General features: G+C 43.7%; 2 protein-coding genes across 8 annotated transcripts in view; one reads left to right on the top strand and one right to left on the bottom strand.

Moving 5' to 3' along the window:
• Positions 1-1,785, bottom strand: part of LOC146991218 (BCL11 transcription factor A-like) — a 34,650-nt gene extending 32,865 nt beyond the window's left edge. Inside the window, exon 1 of the mRNA XM_085791991.1 lies at positions 1,171-1,785. Coding sequence (XP_085648117.1) covers positions 1,171-1,225 — 55 coding nt within the window. The 5' untranslated portion in view covers positions 1,226-1,785. The remainder of the gene's footprint in view (positions 1-1,170) is intronic.
• Positions 1,786-5,616: 3,831 nt separating this feature from the next.
• cep170ab (centrosomal protein 170Ab) lies at positions 5,617-24,031 on the top strand. Of its 7 annotated transcripts, none has more exons than XM_085791439.1 (20): positions 5,617-5,715; positions 6,955-7,034; positions 7,346-7,491; positions 7,618-7,707; positions 8,955-9,036; positions 9,243-9,298; positions 9,737-9,902; positions 10,391-10,525; positions 11,112-11,564; positions 12,100-12,470; positions 12,571-12,699; positions 12,917-13,049; positions 14,055-15,524; positions 16,467-16,695; positions 16,851-16,959; positions 17,311-17,445; positions 17,947-18,035; positions 18,368-18,461; positions 22,082-22,133; positions 22,277-24,031. In XM_085791439.1, the coding sequence occupies exons 3-20, from the start codon at positions 7,387-7,389 to the stop codon at positions 22,501-22,503; spliced, it is 4,125 nt and encodes a 1,374-aa protein (XP_085647565.1). In that variant the 5' UTR covers positions 5,617-5,715; positions 6,955-7,034; positions 7,346-7,386; the 3' UTR covers positions 22,504-24,031. The 7 variants fall into 7 exon arrangements, with proteins under 7 accessions (XP_085647565.1, XP_085647999.1, XP_085647818.1 ...); XM_085791873.1 differs by having other exon boundaries at positions 10,388-10,525; positions 12,259-12,470; XM_085791692.1 differs by having other exon boundaries at positions 10,388-10,525; positions 12,592-12,699; positions 14,100-15,524.
• Positions 24,032-26,083: the final 2,052 nt, after the last annotated feature.

Genomic DNA, 26,083 nt, shown 5'->3' with positions numbered 1-26,083 from the left:
CGATCTCTTATTTATGCTAAACCCGTCCCTTTGGTCAAGCAGCAGTAGGATAAAGTGGATCAAGTTCAAGTTCAGCAGTGGCCTACATGACTACAATCATATTGCGCCCCCCACTGGCAAAACGTCTGACAACTGTCCGGCAAATGAAAGCGTACATGTAAAGAGAGCATAATTGGTTTCAGTAGAAAAGGGAACAACCGTGCAGATAAAAGGTTTTCGACGGAAATAATTAAGAACAAACGAAAAACAATGAGTTTGTATCTCCAATTAAAACTTAAATGAAGCCAATCTGTGTATCTGGAGACATCTCCTCATTCACTGACGCGCGGAAGAGTGTATTGATGAGACGGTTCCTGCTGGCATCAGACAAATGGTTCGGAAATAATTCTCCTGCAAACATTAATGTATCTTAATGCTTTAAAAAACCATCATGCAACCTCAAGCGTCCTGCAATTTTATTACACACGCGCGTAAAAAACACTTTCCTGGTTTTCCTCTCTCCTGGTTGTAAATCATAAGTATCGCGCTCGCGTACATTTCCATGGATCAATGCAATGTATATCTATTAATGGTGAAAGATAACATACTACACATTACATACAGTGGTTGTAAGCAAGCGACTGCACGGAAACAATATTCCTTGTAACGCACACGCGGTCTCCGCGCTGTGGACAAGTGGGTATGTAAACACCACTTCCCTGTGTCCAAACCAGCTCAAACCTCTGGAAATACATTCACACAACAAAAAAGAGAGTCGGTTGTAGTGGTGGAATAGCGTTACAGGCCACACCTGAAAACTTCTCAGCGGATGGCAGCAGCGTAGTATGGACTGTCTTCATATAGGCAAAGGTCTCTGGCCATTAAGCCCATGCATGCCCTTTAATGGCGAAAGAAACCTTGAAGGCTGCGTTATACAACACCTTAACCAACACAAGTTGAAGCTGTCACGTTGTTTCAAAACTTTCTCCGTATGCGGTAAAAAAAATTTAAACCCTCTGCCTTGGATATGTTTGCCTTGTTTAATTTCACTCGGGACAGTGACTCCGTACGTGGCCGTATCCTACCTATTAAAATTCCCCAAGGAAGTTGCCCTGAACAGAGAAAAGAGGTGGCTCGCTGAGAGGTGAAAAGCAGCCAAATGAAAACAAAATGCGATTTATCTCCACTTACGCGAAAACTCCCGTTTGCTCAAGTGCTGGGGTTTGCCTTGCTTGCGGCGAGACATGTTGGTTTAGTGGCAGCTTTTCAGCTGAGTTCACATTGGGAAATCCGTTCCTACAAGGTAGACTCCAAACGAAATATCTTCATTGATGCGTCTGACATCCAACTAGGAAAGAAAAAACACACCAAGTGAAGAGCGGATCATACAGAGGCTGAGGCGTGGAGCGCTACGGGCTGTGCGGAGCTCTTCATGACTTTTTCGCAAAGACAGAGTGATGGGGGTACGGCGAAGCCCCCCTGAGCTGCAAGTTCAAGTGCGGACGTGACGTTCCTGCGAACTTGAACGTCAGGAGATGGACGGACTGAGACATACAAAACATGGGCAGGGCGAAGGCAGCCAGTGGGAGGGGGACAAGCCATAATAAAAACCAATGGACACTCATTATGGACTACCTATGGAAGGAGGAGGGGGGTGGTGGAAGGAGAAAAGAGACACTGAAGACACCAATGGACAGAGGGGATCAAGGGGGCTGGGCTAAGGGAGAGAGAGAGAGAGAGAGAGAGAGAGAGAGAGTTATCCAAGGAAGTCGAGGAGCAGTAAAAAAGCGCACGAAGCAAAGAGCGGTCTGCAGCAGAGATGTGGTGGAGGATGAGTCTATCACCGGTTCATTCATAGTTATCACAGCTTATTTTCTATATGCACATGCACCGATTATGTAAATTTAAAATGTAGACTGCATGATGTATGACTTATAATGTGTAATTAAAAATATATGTATATATAATATATATATTACTATTATGATGTGCGAAAACAGGAGGAGATTCCCCCTGCTTATTTTCCTCTCATTTTGTTCAATTTGTTTCACAATGATGTTAAAACTTTGTGAAAGGGACACTCTCTTGTATGCTACTTTGGTTTGGGTACAGCTTTTGGAGAGAATAAACAGAATGCAAAAATGAAATGGGGTGGCCTTAATTCAAGAGAAAGAAGAATAAAAATATTTTGCAAAAATTCAGGTTTGTTTATCATGTAAATTTGCTCCAATAGGCTGCATAAGTTGCGCGTGCCTGACGTGACGTAAGGTGAAACTAATAAAGAAAAAGCTATACGATTAGAGTTTGTGGATTTTGATTTATAGTGTACAGCAGCACCATTTGATTTAATATAAGGTGATAAAACACTTATCTGTGTGTGTTGAACAATGCGCCTGAGTCTGTTTTCAGTGTTGTTTTAAAACTATAAAGTCAAAAGGTGATTTGTCTCTTGCTGTTATCTTTATGTTTGCATCTGTGAGGCAGATAAGCGGAATCATTTCTATGACAAAATACAACATAGTTATAACAATAACAAAAGCTCACATTCACATGGGAGGTTTAACACACCACTGAGAAGTTACAATATATTCTGTTTTATGATGATGTGATATCCATTGAGTAAAATCTCTCTTGTTAATGTTATTTATAGCGTCTAACTCGGTTTTTATTTTTTTTTTACAGTTGTGTTTTTAATGGCCTGCAGCCTAAACTGTACGGTAGCACAGACAGTAGGCGGCTCCAGATTTATAGTCACGTGCGACCAGGAAAATAATTTCATCTTTGAAATTTGGAGCCAAAACATTGGGATGAATTAACACAATGTTAACTTAATAATTGTCATAGATAAATACATTTCTCCATCACTGATTTTAAGTTACAAAACAATTGTTTATTTACCATAAAAGCCTGAGTGAAAGAAATGTTTCTATCGCTCAGGCAACACCACCGGACTGATGCAGCAGTCAAGTGTCGCTTATGTGATGGGCTGAGTAATGGAGCCTCTGAGAGGAGTCCAACTAAAACAGTTAAAGTCAGTTAAATGAAGATTAACAAAGCGTTGTCTTCTATCTGTGGCCTGGAAGCCATTGTTGTATTTATATGATTGACATACATGTAGAAAATAATCAAACGAAAAGGTGAATTTCATTTCATTTCATTCAATTTGGTTTCATATCGCAATCACGTTAACTAGGCTACCGTATTAGGTCTGTGCCACATAAGTCACAAAGCCTATAGGTTTCAGACTATAACATCTTAATTTAATGAGAGACCCATAAACAAAATCAGCTGTTACCATGAGGGATAATTCACATAAACCCATAAACACATAGATGTGAAAGTCCAAAAATGTCTCATGTAACTGCTGCTGCCCTGAACACTGTCCAGTGTTTTGATTGCCTTTGATTTCCTATTTTTTAACTTAAGTGTTAGTAATTGTGTTAGTGCCATGTAGCCTCATAATAGATCAACCTCAACACTGCAGCTAAGGCAGCACCCACAGTACAGAACAATACTTTGGCGCCATCTTGTGTTCTGATTTGAGACTGACTCTAAGAAATATTAGTACCTGTGGTCAGTTATTATTATACAGACATTTAGTTGGCAAAACTTTCCTCCAACTCAAACATTTAGCTTTATTTATCTCATCAGCTGTTTTCTCTAGGACCAAACTGCTCTAATAATAGCTAGACTACAGTGCAAGTTGTAGTTCAGTTGCAATTGCATTGCAATGTAACAATGAAGCAAGGCTCCACATACATAACACTAAGGCACAAAAACTGAGGCCAAACATCACCTCTCAATGAAATCCTATATTAATATTAGAGTCAACAACGCTCAGGCAAAGTGCTATAGGCATCAAAACATTTGATGAAGTACAGTAAATAAATACAAAACTGTATACTTTCTACGCTGTGACACCCATAGTAGCGCCAACTCAATTTTGCCTTACTTCTGTTCTGTTGGAATACATTACCGTTGTCCTAGAGAACATAAGGAATACAAAAACAATCACAGTTAGAGCAAAATAAAGGAGAAATGCCTTCGTATTGCATTAACAGATGAGGATGATCTAGGCCTCTGCCACGTCTGTTTTCATTCGGGAAACTTTCCAATATGCTCACTGTCAGTTGTTTTTTTTTCTTTGTGCTTTTCATTGTCTGTAAGTATTATCATTCTTGTTATTTTCTGTGACTGCAGTGATTTTCATTCTTCCTTTTAACTGTCTGTCACTTTTTGTATTTGAAATAAGCATTTATATGTCCCGTCCCAATGTAGATTGAGATTCGAGCGAATAAATTCACGCAGCATGGGTATACCCAGGCTAGTTACACCTGGCTTTAGGGACTACAGATGGAAATTAGCTGTGAGCCAAATCTGGTGCAACCATCTTTTCATTTTTTCCTGCAAATGATTAATGTAATTGCACACTGTCCCTTATTAAACTAATAAACTAAACTTTAGGACACTTTTTTGAAGCAAAATGGGAAATAGCCTATAGGTCTTTTATTCTGATGGCAATCAGACTTTTTAACAGTTCCAGACAGTCTGTGATGTGGTGTTGTGGATGTTGTTAAGTCATATCATCATTAGCACTTTTACCCCTTGCACTTTAAAACTGCTTTTATCTTTTTTGTCTACCATCAAGCACTTTCAGCCTGTTATTTTTATCCAACAAGCACTGAGAGCACAGTATTTTTGTTATATATAATGCATTATATGTATATAGCCTAGCCTTTTTACAATTTTATATAGTTCATGATATTTATTTATCACTCATAATGTCCTGTTTCTCTTTTATGCTGCTGTGACAAATTCATTTCCCCTCAGGGATGAATAAAGTTTAACCTAACCTAGTTCGAAAAAAGTTTTAAAACAACACAAAAGTGGCAGATGTAGCATTATGTTAGAAATTGTATCTTTTTTAAGCCAGTGTGTTCAAAAAATAGGCTACAAGTTAGTCATAAGTGTTTCCTATGGTGTAAGTTTGGATGTGAGTATGTTAACTACGAAAAAATTAACAGAATAAAACTGAAAAAAATGTGAATATGTGCACCAGCTTCAAGAAAATAACAGCAGGTGTGTGGCCTAGCCATGAACAACAGCTAACAGCTAAATTAGCATTGACTACACACAATAGCCTAGACATGATTCAGCCCTGAACAGTTTAACTACAAAACAGGAAATTTGTCACTAAAATAAATTAAGTTTAAAATAAATATATATTTTCTCACCGCAATTTTTTTTTTTCATTCAAAAACTGCCTGTTGCTAACTTGCTACAGGATGCTCCCCGCTCTCTGAGACAGGTAGAGGTGTAAACAGGTGTTTCGTATCTTGTTCCTGATTGGAAGCGTTACCTTAGTTACAGTCACCCACAGTCTTCATTAGCTGCTCATTTTAAATTGACCCAATGAGACATTTCATGCACACCTGTCTCTACGTAGGCTACCGTCATCTGTGACTGTGTTAAGCCATGTCTGACTCTTCTTGGGCTTATATATTAGGGTCACCGACAACACATACGGGTCACTTTAGCCTACTATGTAACTGTATTGATGCTACTATGCTATTACATAATATCATGTGCTCTTCCTATATGTCCACACAGCGCCACCGTGAGACCAAGACACGGTACTGTCGAAGGAGCTGGGCTGGGCAGCGAGCTGCGGGGAGCAGCGCGAGCGCTCTTCATAATCCTCCACATATCGGATGCTGATTGACCGTAGAGCTCTCGGTAAGTGGCATGTTCCTCTGCTTATTGTGTGACTGCGTGTGTGTGTATTATTGTAACAAGTCGGCCCTCGTGTCTTTTATGCTGCCTCCTGTGCTCTGAAGATGGAGACAGTGAAGTGAGCATCGCTGTGTTTGTGCGACAAACCCCAGCCTAGCTATACGTCGTCCATAACGGAGAGCCTTGGCTGCACATCGGCAGACAGGCTCCATAACCTGATATTTACAATAACACGTGATAAGTGTTGTTGTTAATCTGTCTAAATTAGCCTGTAGTTTTGGTTTGCAGAGCGTGCGTAAATGAAGCACGTCAAGGATCAATACGCTTCAAATGACAAGTCGGTAATCAGCATCCACGGAAGATGCACTGTAGCTGGGTGTAGTTAACCACAATGTGCATGATTTCCCATAACATGAAGCTTTTTTTTATTTTTTTTTAAAACCGAATACTCCTCACTACAATGATGTCATTGTGAAATGGCTCCACGATAAACGCTGGACTGAGACATGGCCTAACTGGGCTAATTTTCAGGCTCTGTCATTGGCTGTAACCCATCAGCCGCCGCCGCTTGCAAGCACAGTTGATGTGTTGTCATTAGCAGAGGAGATTCATATCTGAGAGTGGATGGTAGCCGTGTGCGGCCAAGAGGAAATCTGGGCCACTAATAGGAGTAGCCAGGCCACAGAAAGGGTTAACCACGACCATCCCCTCACCAGGGGAGAGAGAGAGGGGAGGCTGTCAAGTCCCGTGGGGATTGACTTGATGCACAAAACAAGAGCCCCAGATATGACAAAGCAAGCGTGCGTAATTAAATCCCACTAATTCACCTATGCTCATACTCCAGAGCGTGAGTCAGCACGGCCTGTGTGTGTCTGTGTGTGTGTGTGTGTGTGTGTGTGTGTGTGTGTGTGTGTGTGTGTGAGCGGATGGTGCTCCTGCAGAGGGCTGGCTGTGTCCCACTGAAAAGAGCTGTTGTGCATGCACAGTGAATCATATGAGAGAATCATGGGTAGCAGTGTTTTTTAAAAAGACAATCATGTTATTGCTCTCTTTATCCTCTTGTCCCACTTCCTGCCTCTTGTGCATCATGTGTGAATAAGTGTGGTTCTGTGTGCATCCGACTAAATTAGCTGTCCTAATGCACATAGATCAGTATCTCTTTTTCTTTCTCATAATTCACCCCGAGTCATTCTCACTCTCTCTCTCTCCCCCTCTGACTCCTCCTCTTCTGTGTTTCAGAAGCGGTGAAGCGCTGGATGTGGTGACTGGAAGACTCGGCTGAGAAATTCAATTTGGGAGTTTAATAGGATGCCTGGGATTCTGTAAGCTGTTAGCTGATTTCCACACTTATGGTTCTTGTTTAATGTTGTTAGCTCGACTACAGGCAGAGATAAGCGCGACACTGTCCCCGGGTGATACCTGAAATAGCTACTGCCCGTGTGAGGCACATGCACAGATGTTGAAGTAATGTACTGTAACTGTATGAACCTGAAGGCCTCATTCACGGCTGTTAACTATATAAGAACTAATCTTTTTAACCAATCAAACTGACTCATAATAAGAAACAGCCGAAATATAAGTAGATGTACCTAGAGCGGCATCTGTGCAGTTTTAACACTGTTTCTGTTTTCAGAAGGATGTGTTAAGGGTCATAGGTCATCTAGTGAGGCAGAGATGAGTCTGACTTCCTGGTTCCTGGTGAGCAGCGGGGGGACACGCCATCGTCTCCCCAGGGAGATGATCTTTGTGGGGAGGGACGACTGTGAGCTTATGCTGCAGGTACAAATACTGTAACTCAACTTGACACCTGATCTGAGCTGTGGTTCTTCGTCCAGCTGGATTGTTATCTGAAGCCCTGCAGATTAGCATGGATTACCGTGATTGATGGGATTTTGTGTGATTTAGTCCCGCAGTGTGGACAAGCAACACGCCGTCATCAACTACGAGCCAAACACAGACGAACACAAAGTCAAGGACCTGGGCAGCTTAAATGGGGTGAGTGTGTTGTGTCATTACTGCTTTATCACTGATCTACTCTCTGATCCTATAGCAGATTAATAATAATGTACAGCACTGTGTAAACTAAAATAATAGATTCATTTTTGCAATATTTCTCAAAAACAATACACATATGAAATGCATACACTACACACATAGGTATTAGTTGGTCATTCCCCCTTGTTTTTGCTGGACTTTAATAGATCCCTTCCTGATGATGAGTGATTTAAAGGGAAAGGTCACCTCACCCAAAATTCAAATTTCACTCATTTTCTACTCACCCTCATGTCGACTAAGGGTTGGGAAAAGTTTCAGAGTCATGCGTGCCTTTTTGGAGTTACAGGGTTATATGATGGTTGCAAACAGGGCTCACTTTTCTTTGTCCAAAAAGACACACCAAAAAACATCCAAATACCTCCATACTGCTCGTCTGTAATGTGACATTACAAGTGAGCCCCATTTGTGACCGTCATATGGCAATGCAGTGCTGCGCGGACCCCCCCTGTAACTCCAAAAAGGCACGCATGACTCTGAAACTTCTCCCAACCCTTAGTCGACATGAGGGTGAGTAGAAAATGAGTGAAATTTGAATTTTGGGTGAACTATCCCTTTAAGAACAAAATCTACAGTCCTGCTCTGTTTGAAGATAAAACAAAATTGATGAAGATAATATTTTTAATACTTTTGAAGCTTCATAGCCTCTGCTGAACTTTTGGAGGACTCCGAATGTTGTTTGTTCCTCATCACTTACATTTGGATCAGATCAGATAGAGGTCTTTTCAGGACCAGTACGGAGAAGTGGAACAAATACTGTTTCAAAGTTTATATGGGCATCTGAGTTTAAGATTAAATTCCCAAGATAGACAGATAGACAAATAATTAATAATGCTTAAATTCAGGACATCACTGAATACATCATGTTCCTAGTGTACTCATCAAAAAGAATAAAGCTTAGCAAACAATATGACTTAACTAAGAGTGCCAGTGTGATACTTTTGTTTTCTAGAAAACTCATTTCTATTTGGTGCAACCTCTCCCAACACAGACTTTTGCCAAAATAAAGTGTAAAAATAGCAAAGCTGTGATTCAAATCAGGAAGTATCTGTCTAAAGTAAACCAGGCAAGGACTCACACCAAGCATCTAGTCCAGATTTTGTATAAATGGTATGTTAGTTTTCAGTGTTAGGTCTTATTCAGTCATTTCTGTCCTGTTGTTTTTAACCTCAATCTGCTTTTTTCTGCAGACGTTTGTCAATGACGTCAGAATACAGGAGCAGATCTATGTTACGCTGAAAACCGATGACAAACTGAGGTTTGGATATGATATCCTTTGAATATGGTCTTGTATTATCTGTCAAAACCCTGTGACACACAGCACAAGGTCAGTGAGCATGGACAACACAGTAACTGTATCTGTCCTAGTGGTGAATGGTCTCTGCACTCCGCCTGCTGCATAATACATAAGTCGATCAGTGCATGTTTCTCACCCCTGCAAAGAGCTCACTGTCTTTTACCTTAACCCGCCTCACATACCAACCTGTTCACTGTGGTCCGAGGAGAGCTGCATATCCCCGAGGAAGCCCTCAAGGTTAGACGCTGGCTCGTGCATGTAGTGAGAAAACTTACTGCATGTTGTGAGTTCATATGTTAACTGAAAGGTTTAACATATCTGCTCTAAAGACAACCTGAAATTTCTTCTCTTATTTTTTTCATGAGTTTGTGAAATTGCACGGAGAGGTCGATTTTTATGAGAGCAAATTGTTCTGCTGACTTGGTAAAAAAAAAGAAGACTTTTTACACTTGATGATTCTGCTGTTTCCTCGCAGCAAACTGCTCAGGTAGCTGCAGAAAAGACGAAGAAGATCTCATCCTAACGAGCTACATGAAATTTCTGCTTTAACATTCAGATCGTCTCCTCAAATAACTGCGATGAAAGAAACCTTTATATCCCATATTTAGCGCCGTTTGACCCTCGTGGTTTGCTTCCATCTGTGTAAACTCTCCTCGCTCTTGTCTCATCTATCAGCATGAGAAATTCAGCATCCAGCTTCAACTGAGCCAGAAGAGGCCTGCAGAGGGGGGGGAGCCATCTAAACCACAGGTGAAACCCGCCGAGGCTGCAGCGGCGCCGGTGTGCGAGGGGGCGACCGCTAAGCCCCCTGAAATCAGAGGGACAGAGGACAAGTCCACAGGTGAGACCCGGATATCCAGAGAGCCAGTGACACAGGTGAACCGTTGGTCTACAGGTCGCAGCACCAGCAGCGCAACAGAGAGCTCAGTCTTCTGCTGCCTGAATCTGCTGGGTACCATTTCATAGACAAATGAGTAATACATTGATACATAATAGTAATAATAAGCAGATCAAAATAATTATCACTACACTGACACCCCTCAACTACACTGTAAAGGCAGCAATTACACCAGCTGCAGCCGAAGTTGTTCAACACCAGTTTCTCTGGTTACTTTTATGCCTTTATTTGTCAGTGGACGACAGTAGAGTGATAAAAGGAGAATTAGAAGGCAGATGGCACACAACGAAGGTGGGACAAGGGCTGGATGCAAACTGGGGACATTGATCACACAGCTCCCAAGTCCCTATGCCAAACCTTTTATCAATGGCAAATGTCTGCATGTTTTCTTTTGTAAAAACTAAATGACTGGTTGTTTTTCTACCCAGGAGATGTAGCAGCGATGCACAGGGGAACGCCCCTTTATGGCCAGCCAGCCTGGTGGGGAGACGGAGACGCTGATGCCCAGCAACCAGGGAGGCCTGAGGACAAGAACTTAGACAGGAAGCGGGAAAAACCTGAAACAGGTATTAAAGGGATAGTTGAACATTTTGGCAAATTGGCCCATTGCCATAACCCCTATAGTCATAGCAGTAGGTTTGTTACCTATTTTTAGAACGGTGGAGCAGAGCCGTGAGCTGCTCAGAGCTACGCTACGGAGGCTAATGGGATTTCTTGGTTTCCCTCATCAAACTCATCAAATACACAATCCAACAACTCCACAACACTCTGGTGGACAAGTTGTGACCTGCACACTCACCACGCTATGAGATACTGTAATAACGGAACGTTACGAGACAGAGGTGTTTTCGAGGTAAATACAGAGACAAACTGCTCCTGACACACATCAGCGGTTTTGCATGAATTTCCCTCTAAAACAACTCTGTCTGGTAACGTTCTGTTATTATCTCATAGCGTGGTGAATGTGCAGGTCACAACTTGTCCACCAGAGCGTTTTGGAGTTGTTGGATTGTGTATTTGATGAGTGAGCCTCTCTGCTCTGCTCTGAGCAGCTCACGGCTCGGCAACGGGCCAATTTGCCATCTATCTATCTATATCAGTTATTACTTCCCTTTTTGTGTTCATTCTACGTTCATATGTTCATTTTGACAGACACCAGGAAAACTGCAGAACTCCCCAAGACCAACCAACAACCAAACTCCAACCAGGAGCCCAGTTACTTTGAGATCCCAACCAAGGATACTTCGCCAGTAGGTAAAGGGAGTGGCGAGGCCCCCTCACGAGACCCAGAGGCTGCTTCCGGAGCTGCTGCAGAGTCGGTCCATGGCCACGCCTCCTTCACCATTGAATTCGACCCCGGAGCGTTGGGCAAAGTCACTGTCAAAGACAGAGTGGCGAAGGTGGGACCGGAGACCAGGCCACGTCCTAAACGACCTGTTGGGGAGGAGCTGAGTCCACTTCAGACAGCCATGGTCGCAGCAGAGGTCAAAGTCGCTGATTGGCTGGCCCAGAATGAGCTGCCATTGGCTCTTAAAGAAACAGTTGCAGAGGAGGACGGGGAAAGTGTGAAGAGTGATGTTCCTGTACAGCTGAAGAGTCTTAAAGGTGCGTGAATGTGCATGATTGCTACAGCTTACTAACATTTGACAGTAAGATGTGCAGTATATGCGGGTGCCACCGTCTAAAAGTAATGAATACCAGGTGGATTGGCAACTCTAAATTGCCCATAGGTGTGAATGTGAGTGTGTGAGGTTGTTCGTCTCTATATGTCGGCCCTGTGATAGACTGGTAACCTGTCCAGGGAGAACCCGCCCCCACCCTCTGTCAGCTGGGATTGGCTCCTTCACCCCGACCCTGCACGGATAAACGGTAGAGAAAATGGATTAGATAAGATAAGATAAGATAAGATAAGATAAGATAAGTGGAAATTTCCAGTATGACAACAGCAGACATCAATGAAAGGAATAAAAAGTACTAACTAAAAAAATAACAAAGCAATGACAAAACAATATTTGTAAAAAAAAAAACAAACATGATAATTGATGGGTAGATGGATATTTTCTTGTTCATTTAGATTAACTTCTATCTCTTTCTCTAACTTCTGACCCCATGACCTCCCGCTCTGCTCCACCCATGTCAGGCAGTAAACATGAGGACGGCACACAGAGCGATTCAGAGAACGCACTTGGCGAGCAGCGCCGGGCTGCGGTACATGAGGAACGCTCATGGGGCCTTTGGGGCGGTGCAGGGATGAAGATTAGAGAGGGTCGTGCTAATGTTCCAGAGGGTCTCTTCGCAGAGGAGGACAGTCCCGCACGCCGCCGCAAATCTTCGACTCCCAAAGTGGCAAGCGGATTCGTGGAGAGGCGACGTGGCTCAGCACCGCACCAACAGAACGGACGCGACGAGTGCCATCACCACGGGGATGATTATAGCGACAGAGGGACGTACACCATCGAGCTGGAGAACGGAGACCATGAAGAAGAAGAGGCCAGGAAAATGATCGACAAGGTGGGAGACCTCCTGTATCTGCTTAGCTTCTTGTTAGATCACAAAACTAAGTTCATACATATGTATGTGTATGTGTGTGCACTTGTGTGTGTGTGTTAAGGTGTTTGGTGTGGATGCACAGGAGGCTGTGTGTGTGTCGAGGTTGGGTGGTGCTGACCAAAGAGAGAGGATCACTTCCCAGAGGTCTGGAACCGGAGACAGAGGGAAACCTGGACGCATGGAGACAGAGGTGCAGAAACTGAATGCATCCTTTTAAATTCAAGTCAAAAAGTCACCTGCTGTCTAAACCGACAGCCAAAAAAAGAAAAAAAGAAAAGAAAAGCAGTCGAAAGTGTCTCATGTCCTCATGACCTCTGTCTTTCATTAGCATAAAACCAACAAACAGCATCTGCTACTCTGTTAAAATGCTCTAAGTTTTCTCTTGTATTCCTGCTGCCTTTACCCAGGTACTGTCTGAGGAACTGGTGGTGGGTGGTCCTCGCTGGGTCTCACAGTGGGCTACTCTGGCCGCAAGTCACATTAGGACGGATCCTGAGGGCTCTGGAGCGGAATGTCACGTCATGGTCACAGAGGACAGAGGTACTTACAGAAACCCAAACGATACAGAGACTTGACCTATAGCACGGCTTTAAAGTAGCACTATGTCACATCTGAAAGGAGACACAACACAGTTTTCCTTTTAAAAGTGAAAAATTGGGGGCATCATATAGCTCACTAGGTTGACCAGGTGCCCCATATACAGAAGCTATAGTCCTTTAGTTATAGCCTTTGCTGCGTGTCATTCCCCCTCTCTGTCTCCCCATTTCCTGTCTCTCTCTTGTTATCCTATCATTTAAAGGCATAAAAGCCCCAAAAAAGTGAAAAACTGTGAGAAAAAAGGTTGAAAAAATTACTTGTTTGAAATAAAATGCGCCATTGTTCAACTGAACTCACTGAGGGACTGGTATGACCAGAATGTGGCTAATATTAGCAAATCCTAAATACATTGCAAAGTATCTGTCAGTTTGCAGATTTTATGGCACAAAAGTGAAATAGTTAGGGTGGTGCGTGGTGCAGTGGTTAAAGCAGCCGCCCCATGTAGCGGCTACAGTCCTCAACGCAGGCTTTCCTGGTTCGAATCCCGCGTCGGGCAGACATTTCCTCCATGTCATTCCCCCTCTCTCTGCCTCCCCCTTTCCTGTCTATCTCACTATGTGCTACCAAAAAAAAAAGTTAAATAGTTTCACTCTTAGCAAAGGTTTCACTTTAAAGTATTGTAGGATATTATACATAAACGTTTTCTGGTTTTATAGCCACATTTAATTTCAACAAATGAACAGATTCATGCCGGCGCTCACTGTAAATGATCCTTGCTGACATTTTTCAGCTCCATTAAAATGCCACACTGTTTGATAATTCATAAGTGTATGAAGAATGAAGGAACTTGTCATGGTTTCATCTGGTAGACAGAGATTCACTGAATGGAAAACACAGCCCAGGTTTCTACTTGTGCGTCAATTCTTCTGGAAATAACACCCACAACTGATCTGTAATACATCCATCTGAGAAGTATCTTTGCTATTAATAGATTTCCTCTCCTTTCAGCTGAAATAAGCGAGTCCAGCCACTCAGCTTCCTTTGCCTCCTCAGGCTACACAGAGCGCAAGAGGAGAACCCTGCCCCAGCTGCCAGGGGAGGAGCTTGTCCTGGGGAGGAGGACTCCCGGCTCCGGCCTGCGCACAGATATGGGAGAGAAGCAGGACACCGAGCTACAGGAGAAGGAGAACCAGGAGGAGAAGGTGGCCCGGGGGAAGACCCGGCCCGGTCAGAGCACAGGAGGCGTGGGCAGCCACGGCGGGAGCCCGAGTCGCTCCTCGCCGGCCAAGTCGCAGGACAGCGGCGGCGGGAGATCAGGTCAGCCGGGTGGGCTGACCAAGCTCCCCCCTCGTCCTCTGACCAGCGGGGAGAAGAGGATGGAGGAGGCACGGAGGAGGAAAAAGGAGGAGGAGAAAGCTCGGGAAAGCAGCGGGAAACCACTGCTGAGGCAGGAGAGTTTCACCGTTGAGAAACCCAGCTCCAACATCCCCATCGAGCTCATACCGCGGATCGACGGGCTCCCGGGCAGCAGGAAGGAGACCAGCGTCGACAGCGTCACTCTGCAGAAAGACTCTGAAGCGGTGGCGGCCTTTTTAGAGACCACCGTTTCAGACCAAGGTGATCCGCCCAGCCAGTCCATCGAAGGCTCCATGTCGCCCGAGTCGGACGTGGACACGACGAGCACCGTCAGCCAGGCCGACGGAGCCAGGAAAGTCGTCCAGAAACGTCGGACCCTCGCGGGACAGCAGAAGGAGAGAACAATAGTGTGCTCGTCTAGTAAGGGGCATGCAGGGGGCAGAGAGAGCCAGGACAGGAGGCCCAAGACCAGAACCTCCGGTGCTCCGCAGACCAGCCGACCCTGGACCTCCCTGGACCTCACCGACGACGACCTCAACTCCAACTCGCTCCTCTCAGACTCGCAGCACACCTCCACGCAGGACTCCAGAAGCTCCCACACCAGAGGCCAGACAGGAAGCACCACTCTGGGGGCCAGCACCAAGTCCAGTCGGGCTAAGGTCACCCAGGGGCCCGCCTCGTCCGCGCCCGCTAAAAACGCCAACGTCCCCAAACCCAGGCCGACCAGGGCGTCTCTGCTGAGACGAGCCCGGCTGGGGGACTCCTCAGACACCGAACCCGCCGATTTTGACCGCATGTCGGTGGCGTCGGAGGCCTCCACCGCCAGCTCCACGTCCAGGACGGGGATGGGGATGAGGAGGGGGATGTCGAGGATCGAGGCTCTGGCGCAGCCCAGGAGGCCGAGGGTGGGGTCCCCGTCGGCGCAGAGCGACTCCGAGGCCACCGTGACCCGGAGCAGAGGTCTGGGGGCCCGCAGCGTGGCCGGAGATTACGCAGTCAGACAGGGACTGAGAGGAACCAGCGCCGCCTCAGTGTCTGGACCCAGAGCCAGGGCCAACAGCGCCTCCAAGCTGCCTGACAAGGGGAAAGGAAGTTCCTCACACGGACACGTCGCATCTGCATGTAAGTGTTCTGGTCATCACAAAATCTGTCCTCAGCATGCAATCGTCTACAGTACATCTCACTGATCAACTCTGAAAATACTTGTTTTATTTGCACATTATATAACCTGCATAAACAATGAAAATAGTCAAATTAAACATTGTGCAGGAGAGGTAAAGGCTTATAAAAATACCTCCCCTATGTAAAAAACAACAACAACAACTTCAAAGTAAGAAGATAATACAGAAATTTATTACATAAAAAATAGAAAAGAAAGAAAAACAAATTACTGTAACATAGAAAAATGAAAGATACTGAATTAATAAAAAAGCAATTTACATGAAAAAAAATTAAAGGTACAAATTGACAGATCCAGAAATATTACAAATCTTAAAGCAGAAGTAAGCGGAATGTTCGTGTTAATATAAGTCTTAAATAGTTCTATCTTCCGACAGCAATCACTTACATAGAGTGTTTGGTCTGAAACACGGGTCTGTCAGTCACTCTGCTCTGCTGTAAGCAGAGGAGAAAACTTTCCTTGTATCCTACAACCTTTATCCAATGAGGAGAGAGAACGGCATAAAGGGGCGGTCCTCTCTGTGTGTGCAGCCAAGGGATGCGCGTGAATGTGGTGACGTAGGGACGAGGCCGGGGACTGCTAACTCCATCGGCTGACAAGAAGTTAGCCAAAACCACCGAATCGCTTACTTCTGCTTTAACTAAAGAATGATTTTTTCAGTTGTTTTTTGAACAAAGCCAGTGTGGGTATTGATTTTAATGATGTAGATAGATTGTTCCATAAGGATGGTCCTCTGTATTTTAAAGTGTGTTGATTGTATGAAGTCCGACAAAAGGGAAGGTGGAAGTCCTTTGAGTGTCTTGTCTGATATGAATGGATGTCTGAGGAAAACTTTAAAAAAATTCTGGAAACTAAACGCCATCTTCACTGTGCTCTCTTCTTAGCTGGCACTCGATGGCGCCGCGTGCCCGTGGAGTACGCCTCCACCTCGGAGGACGAGTACGGCTCAAACCGCCACATGTCCAAGCCCTTTCTGTCCACTCGGGTGGCTCAGCTGGGAGGTTCAGCCCCAGCCACGCCTAATCCTTCCAGCCTGTCGGCCCTGAAGCAGAACTCCAGAGAACAGGACGAGTATATGAGAGACTGGACAGCGCACAGCGAGGAGATAGCCAGGTACGTCACAGATAGGTACACATATTACATGTCTGAGAATGATTTTGACCTTTTTATTCTGGGTTGTGATGCTTTCACTTTGACCATTGTGAGGTATATGGAAATATAAATAAAAAATACACATCAATCATTCATGATTTATTTTTGTTCATCAGGATCAGCCAAGATCTTGCCAAAGACCTCGCCATGCTCGCCAGAGAAATCCATGACGTGGCAGGAGAGATCGACTCAGTCAGCCCTGCAGCTACTGATCCTGGAGCTCTGGTATAATCAACGCATTTTACAAAACCAAACAGAAATCCGCAATATGACATACATGTCTCTATCTGCTGGATTAAATACTAGAGAGGACTGCCCCTTTATGCCGTTCTCTCTCCTCATTGGATAAAGGTTGTAGGATACAAGGAAAGTTTTCTCCTCGGCTTACAGCAGAGCAGAGTGACTGACAGACCCGTGTTTCAGACCAAACACTCTATATAAGTGATTGCTGTCTGAAGATATAACTATTTAAGACTTATATTAACACAAACATTCCGCTTACTTCTGCTTTAAACTTTATGATACAAGGATATGTAAAAACATATATTTTTTAAATTCTTTTAATTGTGTTTTTAGTTGGAGGAGAGAGTATTTGATGACAGCTTGGACCTGGGTGGTCCCTCCACAGAGCGGTCTGTGGAGCTGCGGCCCCGAGGCTCTGGGGGACAGAGCTCCCGCTCCATCCGCAGACAGACATGGAACAGAGACGACGTGAGTCCGCTTCAATATTCAACACTAGTCTGTCATCACAATATAGTGCTATCCGACAAAACACAGAGCTCTATCAGTTCATGGTGGTGTGAACATACACATTGTGATATGAGTGAAATGAATAATTATAAATACATTGAATTAAGTTTAAATTCTGCCTGTGCTGTGTAACTGGTTAATGTTGACAGTCATATACGTATGTTAGGAGATGTTGAATAACTGGTTAACATGTCAGTCTGTACCATGGTGTGCCACTGGAGGGCGATCTCTCCATATCAACCATTAGTGACTCCTTAACAGCCAAACTGTGCTTCTGACTGGAGCCAGAGCTCCGGCCTGAGCCAATGAGAATGAATGTAATAGTCTTTGCTATTGCTAAATTCAGGATCAGCATGGGAAAGGTTTTTTTTCCTACCTGTTCTAGTTTCTCTCAAGAACTCCTCAGTGTTGTCATTGTTATCCAAACATGACACTGATACGTTACTTCATATCCTCCATCAGTTGGTGCTCGACAGTTTACTCCTAGCATCTGTGAACCAACTCTCAACCAGGATTCGTCAGTCTGTTGACAAAACAAGCTGCAAAATCAGGTGAGCATGGTGCTACACATCAGGGAGATGTTCTGCTGTTGTAATCTGCTGTAAGTTTAACACTGTACTGAGATAAGAGCAAATGGGAATATACTGTTTGTTGTTTGAAGATTCCTCACTGTTTTATGTTGAAACTGGGCCAACTAGCACAATATGAGTGGCACATCACAGAGGTTCACTTTGACACATCCCTACTCATTATAACTCATAGGATGGCAGCCCAAAGGCTTATTTCACTCCTACAAGCCTTAGTTCAGTCAATTTAACAGTCAGTATATTAAGCATATTTTCATGAATTTATTTTCATCTATTTTTAACAACTTGGTCTCCAGGATCCTCTTCAAGGATAGAGAACGGAAATGGGAGGAGATTGAGAACAAACTGCAGGCGGAGCACGACTCTTTACTACTCAAGAGCTCCAACAAGGTGATGAACACTTCCCCCTCTCACACATTGTCTGTTATGAGCTAGAGATATTTTTAGCCACACTAGCAGCATGGGTTGAGGAATGACCGTGCTAGTTTGTCATTAGGTTGGTTAGACTAGAAAAATTGCAATGCAGCCTTTCTATCTGCTGTGCCCAGAGGTCAAATCCTAATGTGTTCCTCTGTGGTTTCCTTCGCACACATTGACATAATGTCTCAAAATCTATGGGATGTGACGGCGTTAATGATCCCTAAACTTTTTTCTTTTGCATCATCACTTGATTTAAATCTCATTTCATCCAATATTTGACACTCAAAATCCTAATCCTTCCTTCTGCCTCACCTATTTTTTGTTGTGTTGTAATGGTAATCAGGATATATCAAAGGGATAGTTCAACATTTTGGTAAATTGGCCCATTGCCATAATCCCTATAGTTTTAGGAGTAGGTTTGTTACCTTTAATTGTCGGTGCAAGCTATTTTTAGAACGGCGGAGCAGAGCCACGAGCTGCTCAGAGCTACGCTACGGAGGCTAATGGGGTTTCTTGGTTACCCTCATCAAACTCATCAAATACACAATCCAACAACTCCAAAACGCTCTGGTGGACAAGTTGTGACCTGCACATTCACCACGCTATGAGATAATAACAGAACGTTACGAGCTGGAGTTGTTTTGAGGTAAATTCATGCAAAATCAGCTGATCCCGTGTCCTGGTGTTCCCGTCCGGGGCAGTTTTTCAGCAAGCAGTCTCTGCATTTGCCTCAAAAACAACTCTGTCTTGTAACTGAGAAAATGGAGAATATAACAAAAACCACACCTGCTTAAAGGAGCTTGAGGCAAGATCAAGGAATAAAACTCATTAGCGATACAACGGCCGTAGCGGCCGTAAGGGTTACTGCAGCCATCAGCCAAGCTGGTGCGGGAGCGCGCATCAACTCTCCACAGCAGTGCAGCTGATGCTGTGACAGTGACACTGTGGCTGAATTGGAAACGGCATAAGTTACTATACCAGTGTTTTCCATTAATCAGCCGCCACAGTTTTGTTTGGGTCCGCCGCAGCAGTCTCTCACAGAAAAAAAGAACAGCTTTCACTATCTCTCATCTCTGCCAGTCAGCCCCTCTACCTGCTGTCTCTCTCACGACACACACACACACACACACACACACACACGTCGCGCTTGGCTGTTAATAAACAGCAAATGCGCCATGCCGCGCTCACAGTGCTCAATTTACCGCGACACCGGGAGGTTGACCGCCCAGGCATCAGGTCAGCACACCGGCCGCCGCCTCTGTGAGCTGCTGCTGCCGCTCGGCTGCTCTAGTGGCTCTGCTCTCCTCCCAACACGTCGGAGAATTTCCTTACAGGCGTTGTTTGGATAAACTGACCACGGATGAATCAATCGGCTCATTGTAAAACTATTTATTTATTTATTGAAGTAGCCCCAAGGCTGCGCTGCTCACACACACCTGAAGCTTCACTTTTCATTCAAATGAACTAATGCGACTGCCACTGTTAGATTTCATCAATGAGACCAGCATTTATCTCCTAAAAACAATTCAACCAGCCGGCAGAAAACGTCTAAAAACCTGTGGGGAAGTTACTCGGCTCGTTTTCTTCCCTGGGAGGAGGAGGACAGCTGTTGCCCGGCCGATGAGCTCAGCTCCCCGGCTGCAGCCTCTGTGACGAGCCGCTGCTGCCGCTCGTGTGTGTGGCTCTGCACTCCTCCGAAAAATGTCGGAGCAAATCTACTTACAGACGTTATTTGGATAAACTGACAACAGATTGGGACTCTAAACTGTCACTTTCTCGCATGAAAAAATATTAAAATTTAAGAAAGTGACGTTATTTCTCTACTCGCTGCTCACATAACTGTTCAGGCTGCAAGACATCCGCCGACCGCTGGTCGCAAGCGGTGGAAAGCCAAAGCTGTCGAGGACGCGCATGCAGCGTCATTTGACGTCACATCCGCGGACAGCGCGGGAAATTCGGACCCAGAATTGCAGCGCATTATGCAGCACACAGCCTGTTCAAGGCAACGGAGAGATACGCGAGTGGGCTCATTCTTTTTGGTTTTGAACGCTTCATCGCCCATTACCAGTAAAAAATTTAAAACGCATGTGCATTTCTTCACAAATCTTGCCTCATGAACCTTTAAAGCAGAAGTAAGCGATCCGGTGGTTTTGGCTAACTTTCTGTCAGCCGATGGAGTTAGCAGTCCCCGCCCTCGTCCCTACGTCACCACATTCACGCGCATCCCTTGGCTGTACACACAGAGAGGACCGCCCCTTTATGCCGTTCTCTCTCCTCATTGGATAAAGGTTGTAGGATACAAGGAAACTTTTCTCCTCGGCTTACAGCAGAGTGACTGACAGACCCGTGTTTCAGACCAAACACTCTATATAAGTGATTGCTGTCGGAAGATATAACTATTTAAGACTTATAACACAAACATTCCGTTTACTTCTGCTTTAATGACAGTTAGCATTGTCATCTTGACCAAATCATGTTGTAACCATCCAGCTCTGTTCAGAAATCACAGAGCTGTTGGACTGTTTCAATCCCCTATCAGGATTCATGTGTGAGGTGAAACTTTCACTGCAGTCTCAAACTATTTCATTAAAAAATGAAGCTTCAAAATGGGGTTATAATTTTTCAATTTAATTTTTAAGATGCCTGAATGATCCTGGGGCATTGGCCTTGGCTGGCAGTCGCTCTAAAGAAGGAAGGTCATTGGAAAACTAAATCTGTGCCTGTATATCAGTGAATGGTGATTATCTGTAACTACTGCAACTCTGCATCTGCAATATATCTGGCTACACTGAGCCAAAGGACAGCACAAGGTATTGACTGCTAACTCTTGCGATACTAAATCTACTCACTCCCACTTTTTTGCAAGTGTAAATAAATGCAATCTGGTGAATTGAGAGGCATCTTACTCTCAATCAGATACTTGAGTTTCAGGCAGTCCAATCAGCATAATGTTTTCTGTTTAGCCTCATAATTCAAAGAGACGGAAACTGAAAGGAATCTTGATATCTTGACACATTTTGCCTAAATATTGTTTATGTTAGTAATCCATTAGCTTTTCTTTGGGCTGGACTATTGCCACACAGTCTCTGATCCTTCTCTACAGACAGTATCTGATTACTCACTGCAGCAATCATAGAGAGTGGTGACAGTGTTACAGCTGCCCGAGGGATCAAATCCACGACACCTCAGTCTTGTGCATGCCTTTTATATTACCCAGTAAATTCCTTTTTTGGAGAGCAGAGCACACCGGAGATGATTGTTTTGATGGAGGAAAAAACAAGACTTATGGGCTGTTGCTGTGGGTGCAAGAAGTTTAAGAGTCCACAAAACTTCTGACTCTCCGACGGGCAAGATCATAAATTATGCCTTTAACCCAGTCTGACCTCATCTGAACCTCTCAAGAGATATGTCTATTCACGGCACAAGTCACAGGGCTCGTAAAGCATAACTGGGTGTGCACGGCACGGATCCAAACTTATTCCTGCAGCAATGAATATCTGAATGGAGTTGATTTATTTGGTGTATGAACTTTCACTTCCTTAATCACATCCTAGACCTGCCTTCATTTTTTATTCATATTCTTTTAACAGGAGATTTCAACCATTATTCAAGATCTGAGGAGAGTGGAACGACAACTGCTAGGTATGTAATACTTCTCTTTGGCATTCAGGATCAAAACTGGCTAGGTGAATAGAAAACTCGTCATCAAGATGCGTATTTCATTACAGTGTTAGTTTAAACAACTCATTTCAAACTCCTTCCTCATAACTTCTCCAATCTGATAGTGATCGACATGATGGTGGACCCAGACGGCACCCTGGACGCCCTGTCCAACCTGGGCATCACCAGTCCTCTAGCTGACCCCAAGACCAGCCCCGGGACGCAGCAGGGGGCTTTGCATCCCGCATCCGCACTCTCAGCCTCCAGGCCTGAAGGACTGACCTCTGAACCACGTGCATCATCAGACCACGCACAGGTGGCAGAGCGAGACCCCGGGTCTCAACAGAACTAGGAACCGCACCGCACGACCGAAACACCACGGAAACAAGTGAGTCCATGGAGCAGAGCTCGGTGAGAGGTGAAGCCTGCTCCATGGTCAAGACTGACTGTCCTGCCTGCCAGTCCAACACAGTCATGTTGAGACTGTAAAACGTCCTACATTCTCAAATAGCAGCTCCTGGGATGTCAGATATACAATACTAAACCATTACAGTATTACTAATGGGTGAGCTTATGAAGCAGCAATGACATAACTTACAATAACCCATCTGTGTTTTTGTGTTGCAGTTCATTCTTATTAATCCTAACAGCATTTAAAAGAAGAGCAGATGTAAAAGAAGAAAGGACATAATGTTAGAGAAACTTTCCAAATGAAATTTGAATATCAGAGCATAAAACTCAGTCTTGCCATTTGATTAGAAGCCCTGAAATCTGTGCTTGCGAGTCATAAGCTTATCAGTCAGCTGACCAGAGACCAGCACAGAAACCCAAACTAGAAATGTGCAATGGTGTCAAAAAAAAAGGATTCAGAGGTGTGTGTACGTATGTGTGTGGAAAGTGTTCTTTTATCCTGCCATAGAATTATTTATAAGAAATAATATATTGTTGGCCTGTTGCAGTTGCAATCCCCAAATTCATCTCAGTAATGATTTTCCATCAGAAAAGGCTGCAGTGCCTCTTTACTGGGGAAAGAACTGGGTATGTACAGTATGTACCTGTGTAAATGTTTATCATAGTTAAATTAACAATTCCCATCCATGCCTTTTTTCCTGTGCCGATGTCATTTGAAACCAGTGTATCAAAGATAGACCCTGTGTGTTGATGGATACTATGAAATCAAATGTAGCTCCCAGAAAAGGTTTTCCTCTTCCAAATGTATTTTGTCACAAGTGCCCTGGATCAAACAATCATTAGCGCTGGAGACGAGAGGAGACAGTGTATACGTTACCAGATGGTGAAAGAGGTTCAATTTGTTTCTTTGCACATTACAAAGCTGATCTACGTTAATGCTCATATGTGAGGGACCAGGATATGACGCTCCGCCATCATGTTGATGTCCTTGACCAAAAACAAAGCAGGGTTTAAATCCAGCTGTCCGTCCATGAACACTTTGTCAAATTTCTTTACGCTCACAAACAAAAAAAAAAAAGTCATGTTTGAACCAGCATAGACAGGGACTACCTCCGAGTCCTGCAGCTGCATTTTACTATAAACGATGCAAAGGAAGGGAGGACGGTGTAATGACTGTGGGTTTTCCGATGTCTTGCCTCATACCAATGTTTACACATGAATGTAACCTGATCAGAACTGTTGAAAACATTTTAGCCAAAACAACTTTAATAAAGATTAATAACTGCATTTTGTGCTCAGCGCCTATTGTAATTGTCTTTTATTCTGTTTGAGCATTTGGATAATTTTTGTTTGGATGTTTTGTATGAAGTTTTTTTTTCTTCTCCTTTTTTCTTAGTAATGATGTTGGGTTAAATGTTGACCTTGCAATACCTGTGTCTCATTTCCAATAAAATGCATGATAATCATGAGCTATTCTGTTTGTTTGCTTTTTTATTACCTAAGTTTCTTTGCTGAGCAAGTTCACAGTTTTAATGAGGAAATGCGATCGATATAAACATAAAAAGGACAATTTTCAGATTTTATATTAAACTATAAAATGTTTATGTGTAAATTTGATTCTGGAGGAGTAGAAGTATAAAGAGGCAAAAAACTGAACTGCTGTAACCAGTGCTATTTTTATCAAACATCTGCAAACACAGTGTTTCTTAACAGAATGGCTGCTGCATGGTGTAAAACCATGTTTACATACTGTACTAGCAGGCCGTTTCTCTGCCTCTGTTGTCTTATTACTGTGAGTCCTGATATCTTACTGAACCAGGTTTATCAGTGGGATGTTGTGAAATCATTGTCTGGAATTTGCATTGCCTCACTCACATGCACAGGTGTTTATGAAAGCAGACTATTTGTGGACCCACACAAGAAATAAAATACTCTTTGTCATTTAATACAGGTCAAACAATCCACAGGGAAATCTTGGAGAATATAAATCCCCCAAATAACACCTGATAGCTGGTGAATATAGTGAAACATTTAGAGCCAATTATTTCCCTCAGGAGTGGGTTGACAGTAAAAAATAAATAAATAAATAAAAATACAGTCACAATTTCCACATTCTGAATTACAGCATTAAATAATAAACAGATGTGCTTGCAAAACACTGTAAAGTCACAGTGAAGTCGACCTTTAACCATCTGGATATAAAATGTTATCCCTTCATCATTTTCTCCCATTAGAGATTTGTCTTGTCTTTCTGTCATAAAAGCTCATAAATTATGGCCAATTATGATTTGTGAGGTCAAGATTACCTTGACCTTTGACCTCTGGCAAACAAATTGTAATCAATTCATCATTGACTTCAAGTGAATGCTTGTGTCAAATTTGAAAAAAAAAATCCCCTCAAGCTGTCACTGATATTCTGCCCAGACAGCAGGACGGCTGGACAGCGGATGGACAAACCATAAACTTGATGCCTCTGGCCACGATTGCACTGCTGCCGGTGCAAAAGCATAAAGATGAGTGACTGGACTTGAATTCACTAAACTCAACTGCAAATTAATCTTGATGTTGCTCCTCTTCTTCTGGTGGGAGTGTCTATGCAGGACAATTGTATGCTAACACAAAACCTCTGACTTTGGGTTAAAGTCAAATTCTGAATGTAGGAGTTTGCTTGTCAATATTTTCACATTTTGGCACTGAATTTCAATACCTCTTCCATAAACTATCTTTGATTATATTAAAAATAGGAAAAACTGTTAAGTAATAAGTAATACATCTTATAGGCAGTCGTATGTGTGTGCATTAAAATGTCTTCCTCCTTGGTCTTCATCACTGCAGAATCTCCCTCCCTGTCTGGCCTCTCTCTCAGTCTTTGCAGCAGCAAGTACATGGGGCAAATTAGGTTTTAGAGGCCACACTGTTAGAGCCACTGCACTTCTAATTGTATGTCTCCAGATATTCTGCTCCACTTCCTTAATCCTTAAAGCTGTGTCAGGGTTTTTCTCCCTTGCGAACAACACTTAGCGCAGAGCCCTACTGGTGTTCATCAGTGCTTCGCTTCTGCAGGTGTTCACCTCGGTGGGAACAGCGTGGCTAGATTGTTCCCACTTAGTTTTATTACAGTAGAAATTCCCTACAAGCTTCGTTACCCCACTCACACTGCTGGAGTTTATTGCATTGAAATAAAATATTCAACTCACTGCAGCTTTTTTTATAACCTTTGTAACTCTGATGTGAATGTGGACCTCCAAGATGAGTCTATTTTCTCATGTAGACGTATTAAGAATGAACATTAATGTAGACTACAATGCTGCCAGGTGATGCACAGCGTGTGCTTTATGTGCTACTCAGTGTAATTTGAGCTGCCACTGATGATTTAGCACCTATGCGGTCTCAGAGTGAATATGATGTACAACACTACACCCTGTGTGTGTGTGTGTGTGTGTGTGTGTGTGTGTGTGTGTGTGTGTGTGTGTGTGTGTGTGTGTGTGTGTGTGTGTGTGTGTGCAGGATACTGGGGGCAT

This window comes from Trachurus japonicus, chromosome 1, assembly GCF_045865225.1.
Source record: "Trachurus japonicus isolate A0001 chromosome 1, Traja_1.0".
NCBI lineage: Eukaryota > Metazoa > Chordata > Actinopteri > Carangiformes > Carangidae > Trachurus > Trachurus japonicus.
Note: the sequence above shows the minus strand (reverse complement) of the source record. Positions and strands in the feature narration are given on the sequence as shown.